Source organism: Perca flavescens, chromosome 12 (assembly GCF_004354835.1).
Source record: "Perca flavescens isolate YP-PL-M2 chromosome 12, PFLA_1.0, whole genome shotgun sequence".
Classification (NCBI taxonomy): domain Eukaryota; kingdom Metazoa; phylum Chordata; class Actinopteri; order Perciformes; family Percidae; genus Perca; species Perca flavescens.
Window position 1 is genome coordinate 16662559 of NC_041342.1, and position 16713 is coordinate 16679271.

Genomic DNA, 16713 nt, shown 5'->3' on the forward strand with positions numbered 1-16713 from the left:
GACCAGTGGGGCATTTCATAATGTGGATGTAAAATGTGAGTCCTCTACAATGAATGAATATTGTAAAAGCATATTGTTTATTTTATATGTTAATAAACTATATTCTAAAGTGTAATTAAACCTCTGGTATCAAAATGGGAAAATATATCGTGATCACGTTTTGACATATTGCCCGGCCCTACTTTCAATGATAACTTTTTAGCTGAATTCATAAAAATGAATTAATTCCAATACTTACAATGCCAGTTGTGTTGCTTTATTTATTAATAAGGAAGATGAAGATGTACCTATACCCTTATATTTTGAGCTAATCGATTAGTTGTATCCAGTATCAGAATAAATGTGATATCATCAGCAAAAAGAAGCCTATATGCAGCAATGAAATCATTATTTTTTTAAACATGGTAGAGACATTTCAAGTTCAACTTCTAGCTTATTACAATGAGTGATAACAGACCACAATAAAATCATAGAATTACAGTACATGTGTCATGTCATTTACAGATAATGCAGATTTATAGTACCAGTCAAAAGTTTGGACACACTTTTCCCATTCAAATGAATTAGAAAGTGTGTCCAAACTTTTGACTGGTACTGTACAATAGTATCAACCTTTAGCAAGACATATACAGTAGATGTGGACCTAGTATTTTGTATACAATATTTAAAAACAAACATTGGAAGTGTTTTCTGTTCTGTTTTCAAGAGTCCCAGAACTTAGATGCACATTTATTATATTTATATTTTTTAGTAATGATGGGGCATTTTCAATTGATGCAATACAAAAGCAGCAGTATTGAAACATGCAACATTAAGCCACAGGGAAACTGTGTCAAGAGAGGATAGATGACACCAAGGGCCTGAGAAAGACAGGTCATGAGGACAGAAATAGTTATAAAAAGGAAGAATGACAGTACATCAGAAACACAGATATCACTGTGACGCTATCAAATCCCTGTTATCCTTCACTCTACACAAATTCTGTTATTTCACTACATCCATCTTGCAATGGGAACAACATGCAGATTGTTAAAATAAATTTGTGCAGAGAAAATAAATAGACTACTTATTTTCTTTTTTAGCTTTTCGAATGTCCATTTTGCCCTTCACTTTGTCGTTGTGCCATTGCTATCTCCCACTGGGCCTGGAAGGTGTAAAACTGCTGTGTATCACCTGTGATACACATGGAGTCATCAGCTTATTTTTTCACCTGCCAGATTTACTGGGAGGGCATGCGATGTATTATTGATTCAAGCTTTTCCCCAAAAATCCCACTCAGGTACCACAACCAATAAGTAGGAGTAACTAGTACACGGTTGAGGATGTGATCCCTCACCGGCTTCCCACCACAAATCCTGCCAATGGGGTTCAATAGGCTGAGCCAAGCCATAAGCACCAGTACCAGGCACTGAACATAGTGCTGGGTGGGTAATCATGTGCCCATTTTGGTTATATGCCTATAGGTCAGTTTTTATCACGCACTATCCTTTCCCCAGAATCTTTATGTGGTGATCAAGTAAGTTATTTCTATATGGCAACTCCAAAAAGAAAGAAAATTGAACAAATGTGGTTTCAAAAGGACAGCCATCGTTAGCCATCCACAGATACAGTTAATCCTAAGGATTCACTGTGCAACATGTATGTTTAACATTAAACTTGATTTATAAAATCATACCAACAATTATTTGAATAGCTTAGTATTCTATGCACTAAAAAGGTATGTATAAAGGCTTTAGGCCACCCACACGTTATTGTAGGCCCAGTGTAATATGCAACTTAATCATATACAATATAGGGGGTCCCTGCTTCGTCTCTCTTTCAGTTAAGGGGTCCTTGGCTTAAAGAACATTGACCCCTGATCTAAGCCAAATGTAATGCTGACAATGCTAGCCACGGCTGCGAAGTGCTGCAAGATGCACACTCAGAGGGCAGAGTGGAGACTCTACCCTTCATAAAGACGGCTCATTTATCTCAGTCACACATGATTGAACTGTTCAAATAAAACAATGAAGACATTTATATTTGCACAAAGTGCAAAATCATAATCTGAAAGGCAAATTTACGTCTAGTCCTCTAAGCCACCCTCTTAAACAACCTACAGGAGTGTTAGACAAATCAGCGCCCCTAGTGGTGGCAGAAAATACGACCCACAGGAGCATTTTCCGTCCTTATACCTAAGCTTAACGGCCGTTAATGTTGTGAAAACGGTCGCAGTTTGGTTAGGTTTAGGCACCAAAACTTCTTAGTTAGGATTAGAAAAATATCATGGTTTAGGTTAAAAAAATTAATTTTTTAAAACCTGACGTTGACATTTATTTTCTAAACGGAATACAAACTCCGGTCTCCTGGACGAAAGTCACCCATCCACCCCCCCCCAACCTGCCTCCTTACGCAGAGTTTGCCGCTCTTATGCTTCGTCACCTTACTTCCTGCTTTGCTCCTGTCATAATTACTGCGGCCACTAAAGGGCACTGACCAACAATAAACATAAATATGAGTCGTAATTGCTGTTTGTACAAATGACATATGGGGTCGTTTTCCAAATTTCCTAGATTTTGGGGAACATCTTTAGTATTACACGATCATTGCTAAACTTCCCAGAAATCACGGACACTTGAACCCATGTGTTTATGTGATTATATACAAAACAAATCCTATTTTGAGTAAATGCAAGTCCCTACTGCTGTATTCTGCTGTTCTCACATTGTACCAATCCTGTGAGGGCAATGAGGAAGCTTACAATGAATGTCTCAGGAAGGACGATGTGACCTGCATGCGTCTGCTGGACTGTTAGAGCTACAGCAGTCTTTTCATGCGGCAAGTGTGTTTCTCTATGTGCATGGTAGCTCGGTCAGTGGAGCTGGTTAGTTCATCAAGAACATCATCCTGTCGTTCCAGCTCTGTCTCTGCCTCCAGGGCAAGGTTCTTCAGCTGCATCAGCATCTGTACACACACACACACACACACACACACACACACACACACACACACACACACACACACACACACACACACACACACACACACACACACACACACACTTTTTGTTTAAGTAATTATGCACCAGCGCTCAGTGAACATGGACAGCTGAGCAAGACGCAAATAAAAGAAGATTAAATACTGAAACCTACAGAAAATTGGTGAGCAGTTGCATTGCGGAACATGTGGAACATATGTTAAAGATGGGGAGAGTGAGTTTGAAAGCGAGTGTGTTAGTGAAACAGAACGAGGAATAGATAAAAGTGAAAGAGTTTTTTTCTGTCTTCTAACCTTGGCTACAAAGACAATAGCAGACCTGCTTAATGTCTGCAAATGAGAGCGAAACTTTACACCAACCATGAATGCAATAAGAGCTACTCACGTGGCAGATATGATAATATTTTATTTTATGAGGGACTGTATATGAAGCTGTGTAGGAGCCAAATATGTTGTTTCAAGTGTTTAGATTTTGGGTGTTGTTTTTTATATGTACATTGGGTGGCGCTGTGGTATTACCTGGGGCAAGGTTATAAAGGTGAGCTCCAAATTGTTGCCGGCAGGCGTTTGGCCCGGAAAGGGCAAATGGTTTTTGACCGCTAACGCTGTGACACCGAATGCTGTGATGCTGGACTGCATTGGCACCAAAGCCTTTGTTCTAAGGTTGTCTAATTGTTTATGGATTTATCGCTGAAAACATGAAATAATGGATATTTCATGCTGCACGATTTACCAAATAAACATATTGTTATTCTGCAATGCAACATCGTCAGACGATTCTTGAACGCTACACAGCATGTTAACATCAGCGCGTCAGCCAGGTCACTCCGGGTTAAAAGTACCTCAGTAGTTACGGTATCAGACCGAACAACTATACAAGCTGCTTGAGAAGATATTCAGAGAGAAGTCTTGGCTTATCTCCTGGGATCATTGATATCATACAATACTGTTTGTTTTGTGCTCTCAGTGGTTTTAAGGAATACTGCAACTACATAGTCCAACAACTGTGTATGTTATGGTTGATGGAACAACTTAAATATAAGGTGATGTGCCAAGCAAAACCTAATAAACACTACTCCAAACCCCACTACCATGGTTTCTAAACTAATATTATGTTATACTACACATGCTTTCACACACCCACCGACGTTATGTCAGTTTTCACAGGCCGGTACACGCGGACATTGCGACTGAGTACAGAAACAGTTCCAGACAGCAGTTTGAAAAACAGATAGTATGTCAATACACACCAAGGCACGACTGTATTTGTTCACTCAGGTCTATGACTTTACTATTTCAACTGGGAGAACATGACTGAATCGCACCTTGCAGTTAACATTCACTGAAGTTTTGGTGTGTCATAGAAAAACACAGAAAATGAATATTTTTAGCTGTTGCTTATACAATGGTTAGAGGACTTAAGTCATGTAGAAAGCCCTAAAATTAAACATTTAGGCTAGAACTGATAGAAAAACATATGAGCTAAATGCTCGTCTTGTGCATGAGTGGGGTAATTTCAAGACTGTAAATTAATAGAAAAATTCAGTAAATGAAATCTACGAATGAGTGAACCAGTTTGTGGTGTTAGCAAGGTAGGAATTTCCAACCTCAAACAATAATAATGGTATGAAAATGCTCAGACAAAGGGGAATGGTTGCTAAACCACTCACTGCAGGACATTAAACTGAGTGGCCCTCTGTACAAGTTGTCCCACTGTAGATTCTAATCTTGACATGAATTAAGAGTAGGGTGTGTACAGAAGTATAGCATTTAATCCAAACTGGCAGCCTTTGAAGTTTGAGCCATTATCAGCTGTAGACAATACACCACTTATGAACACAATAGACGAGCCAACCTGTATGACTGGCCCGATGCTGTCACTGCTATGATAAGTTTGTTTGAAAAATGATTAAATAGACAAAGACAACTGTAATACATTGTACATTGTTATTATGCACAATCATTAACAACATATTAGGTTTAAAGTTCCTTGTTCAAGATAAAACTCATGCAGTGGTTCAACAAAATAATGTAACATGAAATAGGACTAACTTTAAGTAACTACACTACGATGGAAAACACTGCAACAAAGGTGGAACATATAAGGATGCAAGCAAATGCCTATTACTTGTCAGCCCCAATATTCTGTATATGTCAATCATGTTCTTACTTGTGACTGCTTTTCCTCTTTGTAAATATAGTCTATTTTTTCCTACTGCTCTACATTTATTTTTTGGGGCATTTTTCAGCCTTTATTTTCAATAGGACAGCAGAAGACATAAAAGGGGAGAGAGAGAGAGAGAGAGAGAGAGAGAGAGAGAGGGGGGGAATGACAAGCAGCAAAGGGCCGCAGGTCGGAGTCGAACCCAGGTCCACTACGTCAAGGAGTAAACCTCCATACAGTGAGGAAAAAAAGTATTTGAACACCCTGCTATTTTGCAAGTTCTCCCACTTGGAAATCATGGAGGGGTCTGAATTTGTCATCGTAGGTGCATGTCCACTGTGAGAGACATAATCTAAAAAAAAAAACAATATATGATTTTTTTAACTATTTATTTTGCAGCTGCAAATAAGTATTTGAACACCTGTCTATCAGCTAAAATTCTGACCCTCAAAGACCTGTTAGTCTGCCTTTAAAATGTCCACCTCCACTCCATTTGTTATCCTAAATTAGATGCACCTGTTTGAGGTCGTTAGCTGCATAATGACACCTGTCCACCCCATACAATCAGTAAGAATCCAACTACTAACATGGCCAAGACCAAAGAGCTGTCCAAAGACACTAGAGACAAAATTGTACACCTCCACAAGGCTGGAAAGGGCTACGGGGAAATTGCCAAGCAGCTTGGTGAAATAAGGTCCACTGTTGGAGCAATCATTAGAAAATGGAAGAAGCTAAACATGACTGTCAATCTCCCTCGGACTGGGGCTCCATGCAAGATCTCACCTCGTGGGGTCTCAATGATCCTAAGAAAGGTGAGAAATCAGCTCAGAACTACACGGGAGGAGCTGGTCGATGACCTGAAAAGAGCTGGGACCACCGTTTCCAAGGTTACTGTTGGTAATATACTAAGACGTCATGGTTTGAAATCATGCATGGCACGGAAGGTTCCCCTGCTTAAACCAGCACATGTCAAGGCCCGTCTTATGTTTGCCAATGACCATTTGGATGATCCAGAGGAGACATGGGAGAAAGTCATGTGGTCAGATGAGACCAAAATAGAACTTTTTGGTCATAATTCCACTAACCGTGTTTGGAGGAAGAAGAATGTATTGCGAGATTTTGGGGAACAACCTCCTTCCCACAGTTAGAGCATTGAAGATGGGTCGAGGCTGGGTCTTCCAACATGACAATGACCCAAAGCACACAGCCAGGATAACCAAGGAGTGGCTCTGTAAGAAGCATATCAAGGTTCTGGCGTGGCCTAGCCAGTCTCCAGACCTAAACCCAATAGAGAATCTTTGGAGGGAGCTCAAACTCCGTGTTTCTCAGCGACAGCCCAGAAACTGACTGATCTAGAGAAGATCTGTGTGGAGGAGTGGGCCAAAATCCCTCCTGCAGTGTGTGCAAACCTGGTGAAAAACTACAGGAAACGTTTAACCTCTGTAATTGCAAACAAAGGCTACTGTACCAAATATTAACATTGATTTTCTCAGGTGGTCAAATACTTATTTGCAGCTGTATCATACAAATAAATAGTTAAAAAATCATACATTGTGATTTCTGGATTTTTTTTTTTTTTTAGATTATGTCTCTCACAGTGGACATGCACCTATGATGACAATTTCAGACCCCTCCATGATTTCTAAGTGGGAGAACTTGCAAAATAGCAGGGTGTTCAAATACTTTTTTTTCCTCACTGTATATGGGCGCCCGCTCTACCAACTGAGCTATCCGGGCACCCCCAACTGCTCTACTTGACAAATTAAATAATTTACCAAGCTTTAATATAATCTTGGCACTAGGTAGTAGGACCTTGGTTTCATCCCATGAAGTCTACATTCATTTATTCGTTCATCTATATGTGTATATAAGCATGATGTAACAAACAAAAGTAGTTTACTGAAAAGGTTTTACATTACATATCTTATTCTAAGCCACCTGGAATAGTCTGTCAGTCTCTCTCTCTCTCTCACACACACACACACACAGTCCGACTCATACATCTGAATTTGCGTCACTGTGTAGGTCTTGCCAACACAGACCACGTCTGTAACATTTCTCAGTGTTGCGAGGTTCTGAATGGAAAGACGTTGTAAAGTCTGACCAAATGACAGAACAGGTCTCTTTCCTTCTCTTAAAACCAGGATGGACTTTGGTTTGTGGCTTCACTAAATAACATTTTAATCATACAGGATGAAAAATACAAATCATTATGGTGACTTGTCGGTTGGAATGGAACTATCAAAATACATGTCACTTAAACCATAGGGTTGTTTACTATAATACACATAAGTATACAAATATGAAAAATCTAACCGTCACAATGGTGCAAGTCATATATTCAAACAGGTCTCACCTGTTTGAGTTCCTGGGCCTCGGCCTGACTCACAGATGGTTGGAGGACATGCACCTGCAACTGGGACAGCTCTCCTGCTGGGACCTCCAGCGGGAGCTCTGTGTCTTGGCACCTCTGCAGCAAACCTGAATCCATGGGTGGAGATGGTGAAAAAGTGGAGAGTGCATATGTTGTTTATGAGGAAACCAGACAGTAAACTCAAAGTAACTGGGGCAATCAGGATGAAGTGACTCATCAAAACACATTTCTGTCAAGGAGAGACACCAATAACTGTGTCCAAAAGTCATGTGGATTCAATGTTTTTACATGTGGCTACACACCTATAAATAAACAGATGTGGAAACATAGACCTTTACTGCCACTTAGTGGTCAATTTCATACTAGACATGGAAACAGTGAAAGAACCTTTATTTATGTCATCCATGCCTTACCTTCATTCCAGTTTGGCCCCTCTGTATCACACGGAGATGAAACTGGAGTTGCTTTGAAAGCACTGTATTCATTCATGAACTCCACTTTCTTTTTGTACTGCATCTCTAACACTGACATTGCCTCTGGCATCTTGGCAGACAGGAACCTGTAGCATATATCTGGCTTCCCAATAAACCGCTGTCTAACAGTGATCTCATATGGACTGTGCACCCTGATTTCGTCGATGTCATTTCGTTCAAAACGGTGAAGGAGTTGACAGTTTGTGTCTCGCACCTCCACTGAGGACACCAGCACCAACAAGCATCCGGGTTTTAAGTCTGAGTCCCCGCCTTTGGTCACTATAGCTGGGATGCTTGTGATCACCTTATTTCTACTGGACCCTTTGCCAGCTGCAGAAGCAGCAGCAGCTCCAGCTCTTGCAGCGTCCTGAGCCTTGGCTTCCTGCTGAGTCTTCCAAGGAAGTTTACCAAAAGGCCACCAGGAGGGAGACTCCAGCTCTAACAAAAGTCTGCAACAGAGTACAAAGGGAAAAGAAGAATTTTATGAGAGTATATATATATGTACGAATAAAACATGAACAAGACTTCCAAATAAAAAAGTGCATAATATCATCATCGAGTCAGAAACTATTTAGATAATTACTTATCAGCCACGCCCAGATCTGAGTCAATCTTCTCCAGTCCCTGCATCATATTGTCAAACTGCTCTCCTTGGTGGCTGAGGACACTGCCGGTGTCCTCCAGTCTTCTCTGGGCCCCGGCCACCAGGCTGATCAGCTCTCTGCCTTTAGAGGGTTTACATTCGGCTCCCCGGGCCTCTGAGCTGGGGGACAAAAGACGTTCTCTCCAGAAATGCTCTAAGACATTATAAACCACAACCCTGTTGGGCTTAAGGGAGCCAAACCAGTGTTTCACATTGCCCTCTTCAAGCACTGTGAGAGTGCTGAAGATAAAACTAGACGACTCCATCTTGAGCTCCATGATCCTGGAGAGGCGGAAGCTGGCAAGACTCTCCTTACTCTGGTTAGAGATGAAGCGCACCATGGTCCTGGTGAGGGACAGGGTGCCATTTTCCCACCGCTTCTCACTGTTGATGTAATAGGAACCGGGCCAGCTGTGGATAGGGACGTCCCGGCTCATTATGAAAGGAGATACACTGATTCACCTAGAAGGACAAATGAGCTTCAATATTACAGTTATGTACCATACACATGCACATTATTGCTGTTAAGAATATCATAAGGACATTGTACTGAGTGATCTCTCTGTCCTGATAGTAAACATATCGCTAGTTTCTTCAGTGTAATAAGGGATCTAGCAACAGATGAGCTTAGCTGAAGCGTTCACACTGGTAGCTTCAGCTGTGGAGGAGCCTTTCTTTCCAACTGACCGCATAACGAGTGCGTCATTATAATGTTATAAACCCTCTTAGACTGTATCACTTCCTCTTGGAACAATTTTATCCGTCTCACACCACATTAATCTACAATATTACCTTGTTGGGCTGAGCATTACGTTACACCCGGTTACACCACACTCTCGCTTGTTTATTACGGAAGTGACGTCACGCAGTAGCACGGCTGTATTTACTGTCCGACTTCAAGGTTTTGGAAACGTATTGTTAGCTAGGACGCTTAATACATCCATGCTAGTACGGCGGTTTCTGAAGTAGCTAAAATAGCATGCACTATTCGCATTAAATACATTGAAACATTAATATAGCAGTGGTGACAATAAATAAACAGCAACAGTTTTGCATGTGCGGCGTTCAGGAACTATAACCTAGTAACATTAGCTAGCTAGCTATCGCTATATCTTCGAGATGGAGTGCTATCAAAATAGAAAAAAATACCTTTTAGCATAATGTTAGCTTTCTAGCCTAAGTTTGACAGCAACAGTGAAACGACGTGCGCTATGTAATGTCAAACCAATCGACCCGCTCGCTTTTCCTTACCGTTTCTTGCTGTCCAAGCGGTGACAGCTAGCTTGCTAACGTTAACTGGCTAGCCGATGTCTTGTTTACCCAACAGTCTGTTTACCATTATGGACAGGGAGGCGTACCGTAACTGCTGCAGCCTGGTCAAAATACCAAGACAGTCGTATGAACAGTTTTGGTCATCACATTTTGTTGACTACATCGACAAGGAGCTGAGCTATTCTAAGTTTTTCAAGAAATACTTGCTTCCCAATCACCCCTGTATGTTTTCAAGAAGGTTTACGGAGAACTGGAAGTGTAGAAAACAGTGGGTGTCTGAGGAGGGGAAGCCTAATTTCCAGAAACTGCTGCAAGAGTTTGGTAAATAAGTGTTACTAATGCGTTGAGTAACTGCCATACATCCCAATGCACCTGCTGCAATGACTGGTCATGTACTGTATACATGTTAATGTGTTCATTCTTTATCACAGATGAGATTCCTGTTCCTGTTGCAAATTGCAATGCAAAGGAGTACAATGCAAACCCTAAACAAGTTATGCCTTTTAAAGAATTTATACTCTACTGGAAGGAATACATCCAGTATGGCCACTCATCACCTAAAGGATGTCTCTATCTTAAAGACTGGCACATGTCAAGGTAGCAAGTAATATGGATTGAACTACACTTTGTTTCATACAGCACAGTATGCAAAATATGTAACTACCCATTTTAATGAATTTAATATTATTGTTCTACAGGGACTTTCCAGAACATAATGTTTACACCACACCGGTTTTCTTTTCTTCTGACTGGCTTAATGAATACTGGGATACACTTGAAGTGGATGACTACCGATTTGTCTACATGGGACCTAAAGGGTCATGGTATGTAACATTTAACATAATGTTGGCAGTTTAAAAAAAGTTATTCTATTTTTATTATTGTAGTTGTGAGGCAACATGTGGGACATCCATAAATTAGATGCACTTTCTCATCACCAGGACCCCGTTCCATGCGGATGTGTTTCGCTCCTACAGCTGGTCTGCAAACATCTGTGGCAGGAAGAAATGGCTCCTGTATCCCCCAGGTCAGGAAGAGTTTCTACGAGACACTCACGGCAACCTCCCTTATGATGTAACATCAGCTGAGCTTCGAGACAGAGGCCTTTTTCCACACTCCGAAGAAGCCTGTCAACCTCTTGAAATTATTCAAGAGGCAGGTGAAATAATTTTTGTGCCCAGTGGCTGGCACCACCAAGTTTATAATCTGGTAAGAACTGTAAAGGGAACAATATAAGAGTAAAAATACCTACCAAATTACATACTACTGTGTACATTATGGTGTGTTATCTAATTGTCACATACTAGGAACGCTCTCTCTCTCTTTCTCTTTAATGTTTGTATGACAGGAGGACACTATCTCTATTAATCATAACTGGCTGAATGGCTGCAACGTAGACATCATGTGGCAGTTCCTTCAGATTGAGCTTTTGTCCGTTCAAAAAGAGATAGAGGAGTGGAGAAACACGATGGACTCGTGGCATCAGCATTGCCAGGTACTTCAGTGACAAGACTGTTCAACCTGCCTGCTTTCCAGAAATATGCCGCTGTTTTGAATGTTTGTAATATCATATGAAAAGGCATTGTTTGTTACTTTTCAGGTCATTATGAAGGCCTGCTCTGGTATTAATTATGCAGAATTTGCCTCATTCCTGAAAATCATTGCTGACAACCGAATGGCTTTCCTGAATGCTTGTTCCTCTGGGGATTCCTCCGATTGCCCACGGCATCTCTCAGAGACCCTCACCACACTTGGACCTTACCATGCTGCCTTTGACCTACAAAGAGTGGCTCACATAATTGAATGCCTACTCTGCAATGAAGACTTTAAGAGGCTCGATCATTCAACTTTGCAGCCAGAAACCATGTTGCAGCAAATTCGGGACACAATACAATCCACAAGGGGGCAGCATCTCCTTTATCAGGAATAAGATGTTCAGTGGCGTCTCAACAATGTTATCATCACCCGGAAATGGCTTGAACGAAAAGTGCCAATTTGTACAGTGCGAAAAAAAGATGATAAAGGTTTTACTACACTTTTGATTTGAGATGAATTGCAATCTCAAATTTTCAATGTTTGGAATTAGTTTTTGCACTGAAAAAAAAAATAAAAATACAAAAGTTTATTGAGTTTGTGTGCTTTATTCAACAACTAACAACATATCACTGTTGATATATCATGTTGTAAAGTGCTGCAATAGATAAGCTAAATAGCATAATTCTGTGGTAAATAATACATTACAATTTGGGAAAAGTCACTTACAGTTGATTTTATTGCAAATAAAACAAATGCTCTCATATGGATTAGTGCCACACAGCTGTTAAACAATGACAGTACATACTGTACTTAAGGGTTCTGTCTACGAGAAGTCTGTCAGATGCGATGTATGTCACATTTGGGGGACCTATAAAACACCCTCCTCTTCAGTTGATTTTCACATCTTTAGGCCACCAGTCTGGCACAGAGGCCTCAAGTGCCACTGTGGTGTCGTCAGAAGATTTGAGTGTCAACACCTCTTTGGCATGAGCCATGCGGATTAGGCTCAGACCCAGCTCTCCAACCCCTGCTCGGTGCTTCCCAGCTGGCTTGCCTGACTGCGTTTGCAGCGCAGCTTCTTCCTCGAGGTCTTGGACTGGAAATGAAAAGCGTACTGGCATCAGACGTTTCCGAACCACCCCAGTGTGATGAGTCCTAGCTGTGAGCTCCTGGCCAATGTAACAGCCCTTGCTAAAGCTGATACCCTGCATGTAGGCAAGATTTGACTCTAGTGGTAGTGCCACCCCAGGGGGAAGGTCCTTCACTCCCTCAGGAAGTCCTAGACAACAATGACAGCAGAGGAAATAAACAAAACTTGTCAAAAAAGTGTCAAGAGCACATGGCCATACAAATCCTTACTTATCATCCCGTTTTTCATTTAATACAAACAACAAACAACGATTCTAACATACAAACTGGTCTTACCTATTGCATAGCGATGTCTGTGATATTCCTCCGTGTCACCTTTCAGACATGATGCAATGATATCCAAGGGGTCAATTTGACTTTCCAATACCAATCTCCAGCCCATTTCCTGAGTTCGAGGATCAGTCTCCCATACCAGAACTTTGTCTGGGGAAGAGAGCTCGGGTTTACTGGCCTCATGACCTGCGTTCTTTTTCTTGGAAAGCACCGCCCATACAGAGAGCTCTGGACAGGGGTTTATGTTGACCTTTCTGCGGAGCTTGTACATCTTCAAATGTCTCAAGATTGAGTCCTTAATTGTGCTGTCACACTCCAGGAAAACACCTTGTCCTGCATCAGTTTCTTTTAGACTAAAAAGGAAATACAGCAAGTTTAGTGCCTTGTAAAAAAATAAAATAAAAAAATAAGCTATAAAAACTATACAATCAAGTAATTACAACATATGTGTATGGTGAGCAATTTGTTTTCTCAATCTGCCTGATCTAGCTAAATTAATTATTTAGTTTATTTACCAAAGAGACTTTTGAGTAGCACCAAAAGATGTGCATATTGGCATTTAGGTTTCTTAACCCTTTTAGTTACCAGTGGCAAAATTACATATGTCTCTTATTCTACAAAGTTCAACAATTGTCTTAAGATGTATCCAAGTGATACAAATTGGATGAGTGCATTAACAAACTGAATAAAATGAGTCTGTAGCTGGATCAGAGGTCAGGCTTGCCAGGCAGAGTTCACACATTTGGCATCAGTCACATATTAGTATCTATTTATTTGCTACTATAAACTAGTATCTGCTGAAACTGTTGAGCAAACTTCACTGGCAACTAAAATGTATGCATGTGTCCTTCAAATGTTCACCTAGCATTTTATGACAGGCTGGGTTACAATGTGTCATGTTTTGTGTAGTGTCAGTCAAAAGGTTTCACTGAATTACATAAGCTTATTATAACTTTTTTTGTGCGTCATATTACAGATTGTCACAAAAACATCACTTTCCTACACTGGAATTATCTCAACATGTGATTACTTGTCATCTAAGTTTGACTAGTTTTCCTGCAAACAAGAAAAGATACACCACCCATATAGGCTTGGTAAGTGAAATCACAAATAGGTGCTCTAGCAATGCAAAACAACCGTTTTAAAGCCTAATAGTATAGCATTTAGACAGCATCTTACTTCCTGTATTTGGTGAAGTAATGTATTTTTCCTGTTGAAAAATATGTTGAGTTGAGATATAACACAGGAAAGATAATTCAATTTTAGAGGCACATTATTACTTAAAAATATGTGATGCTGTGTTAATTGCAACATGGGGGTCACAATTGAGCACACTTTTCCAGAAGATTAAAAAGAATTAAGACAAAACTAGAACATTCTTAAATTGTGTACGTAAAACTGGTCCATATTAGTAAGTAATAAGTTCTGCTGGAAAAGTGAAGGTCTTTTTTTTTTCCATTTCATTGACCTTAAAAGGTCACTACACTGGCTTTCCAGCCCTGAGGTCTGCTAACGTTATTCGACCCGTAGTACAAACGCCCGAATTTATATCTATGATCAACGCCAGCAACTGCACTTCAAGATATGTAGCCACACCCTCGTGTTTACTGAAAACATGTGCAAGTAGTTTAAACGGTATAAGTTAATGAAGTTTACTGTACCTGTACAACATGATATCATATAGTGTTCTTCCTTGTACATTTAGCATATGTGAGTACATGGCTGAGAGTCCAGGCACCTCCAGCAGCCCCATGTCGTTCGTTATAATCCCCTGAAGAAACGGGCTCGTGTCTTGTCCCTGGATTTTAAATAAGGTCCTGTGAGGTAAGTGATAGCACACAAACTGTCCAGGGACATGTCTCTGGACAGTATCCTGGCTGTATCTTTTGACACGGATACCTGCTGGAGCTAAAACACCGGAGAGAAACGTGACGCACAAATACCGACCGGGGTATTTTCTGGCGGACGTGAACGCTCTCCTGGCGAGACACAACAACCCCATGTTGTACAATGTCACAGAAGAGTAGTACGTGTTAACTTAAAGTGGTTTCTCCTCCTATTAACAACCGCTAACAACAGTGTACGGCTAGTACATAACACTTGCGGTCGACTCCATTTTGAAATCCCACAATGCATTGCTCGATAATAACGGAACACGACTGGCGCTCTTCAGCAGCTTGCTCGCATGCGTACATGTTATAGCCACTGTCATTTGGGACACTCAGTTTTTGGAAAATAATTTCGACACTAAACTGCACTAAACTATATATGTATATATATATATACATGTGCAGTTTAGTGTCTATATATATATATAGACACGCGTGGATATGAAGTGGTCTATAGGCTACTTGTAAGGAGTGTGTGTTAGGCTACTTCAGTTTAAGATGTCGTTTTGTTGGAGTATGACATGCTTAAACATTTATTACTACCTCCTGGATTTAGCATAATGTCTTATTTATTAACTTGAATAACTAATTAAATGAATTAGGCTATTACATTTCACTGACATTTTATTTTATATGATTTCACGTGACAAATAAATAGATCTATTGATTGACTTACCACAAAGACACAAATCCTATTCCCAGATTCATGTACATTATCAGCAGTCATTTTACAGAAAATGATATTCAGGAAGTTTAAGTAAGCAGCGACACAACTGATAACTATTGTATTGCTATATAACAAACCATGACAAATTGGATACGAAATATTGGCTCTTTATGGCTATAGGGTTATGAATGTAATTAAGCTACTTCACTCAGCTGATTATGAATATTTAGAGCCCAAATGTTGATTCTCAGCTAATTATAATAATAATAAAAGCACAGCAGGCAGCATTTGCAGTTTAACGTGACTCCCACAAAGGCTCTATAAACATTCACTGCTCAGTAAAACTCCTTAACAGATGGGAAAATGCAAAAAAAAAAAAAAAAAAAAAAAATGAGCACACACATGCACTGTAGTTACGGAACAAAATGTGTAACTCATTATTACCAGGTAAAAGATTTAAAACATACAAGCTATTTCAAACAAAACTGATGGAAAATAGATAATAAAACTCTGATGTGAAAGTGCACCAAATGGTTTCTTCAAGGATACAGATGCTTGGAAAAAAATATATCATATAAGCTAAGCATAAGAAGCAGCTCTCCAATATTTTATTTTTTGAAAACAAGCTCATTGTAATTTGACATGAGGTCTTTTGCTAAAGTTTGGACAAACACCGATTGTTCTCTCTGTTAAACAATTTCTTAATTAGCAGCAGGTGTGGAGTGCAACTTGATATATAAGGAAAGCTACATTGGCACGGAGATTGAGGAAATTGTGTCAACTTTAGATATATTCAGTATATTCATAGGTTGCCTGTACCTCTTGAAATACAGTGATAATTTGTGAGTATGGGGAAAATTTTGTCATTTTTAAGATTGCGTTTTGTGGATTGGTGGTGGGGGTTGTTGATACAATGAGCTGCTCCAATGTAGGTCCTGTTTGTTTGTTCTAAGTGGCAGTCCACATCTGATGCTACTTATCCAATAATTAATGGATACATAATGAATACGTAAATGGGTTTTTCTCCAAAGGTAAATCGTAAATCGTTTTAAATATTTTTATTTTCTTATTGCTGCAGCTGAATCTGGAAATGAACCCTTTTTATGGTATTGTCCCATATTTCGGAATAAAAATGCTGTGTGATTCTTTAGGTTATAAAACGATATGCCCCTCCTGCACCCATTATTTTCCATATAACTAAATCCCATTCTTCTCATTACAGTTTGCTGCCCCATACATTTAAAAATTCTTCTTAGAGTACATACACTCTCCGGCCACTTCATTAGGTACACCTGTT

The 16713-nt window shown here is 40.0% G+C and overlaps 3 protein-coding genes across 4 annotated transcripts; 1 reads left to right on the forward strand and 2 right to left on the reverse strand.

Annotated features, from left to right (window-relative positions):
• Positions 1-1786: 1786 nt before the first annotated feature.
• Positions 1787-10224, reverse strand: snap47 (synaptosome associated protein 47). Of its 2 annotated transcripts, none has more exons than XM_028593346.1 (5): positions 9882-10224; positions 8571-9092; positions 7928-8436; positions 7497-7621; positions 1787-2943 (listed from the first exon to the last, which is right to left on the reverse strand). In XM_028593346.1, the coding sequence occupies exons 2-5, from the start codon at positions 9065-9067 to the stop codon at positions 2797-2799; spliced, it is 1278 nt and encodes a 425-aa protein (XP_028449147.1). In that variant the 5' UTR covers positions 9068-9092; positions 9882-10224; the 3' UTR covers positions 1787-2796. The 2 variants fall into 2 exon arrangements, with proteins under 2 accessions (XP_028449147.1, XP_028449145.1); XM_028593344.1 differs by lacking the exon at positions 9882-10224 and adding an exon at positions 9423-9510.
• Positions 9450-12025, forward strand: jmjd4 (jumonji domain containing 4). Its single transcript, XM_028593343.1, has 6 exons — positions 9450-10223; positions 10334-10499; positions 10601-10726; positions 10844-11111; positions 11251-11397; positions 11503-12025. The coding sequence occupies exons 1-6, from the start codon at positions 9938-9940 to the stop codon at positions 11830-11832; spliced, it is 1323 nt and encodes a 440-aa protein (XP_028449144.1). The 5' UTR covers positions 9450-9937; the 3' UTR covers positions 11833-12025.
• A 120-nt stretch (positions 12026-12145) lies between these two features.
• Positions 12146-15014, reverse strand: iba57 (iron-sulfur cluster assembly factor IBA57). Its single transcript, XM_028593347.1, has 3 exons — positions 14522-15014; positions 12864-13213; positions 12146-12717 (listed from the first exon to the last, which is right to left on the reverse strand). The coding sequence occupies exons 1-3, from the start codon at positions 14860-14862 to the stop codon at positions 12326-12328; spliced, it is 1083 nt and encodes a 360-aa protein (XP_028449148.1). The 5' UTR covers positions 14863-15014; the 3' UTR covers positions 12146-12325.
• Between the last annotated feature and the right edge of the window lie 1699 nt (positions 15015-16713).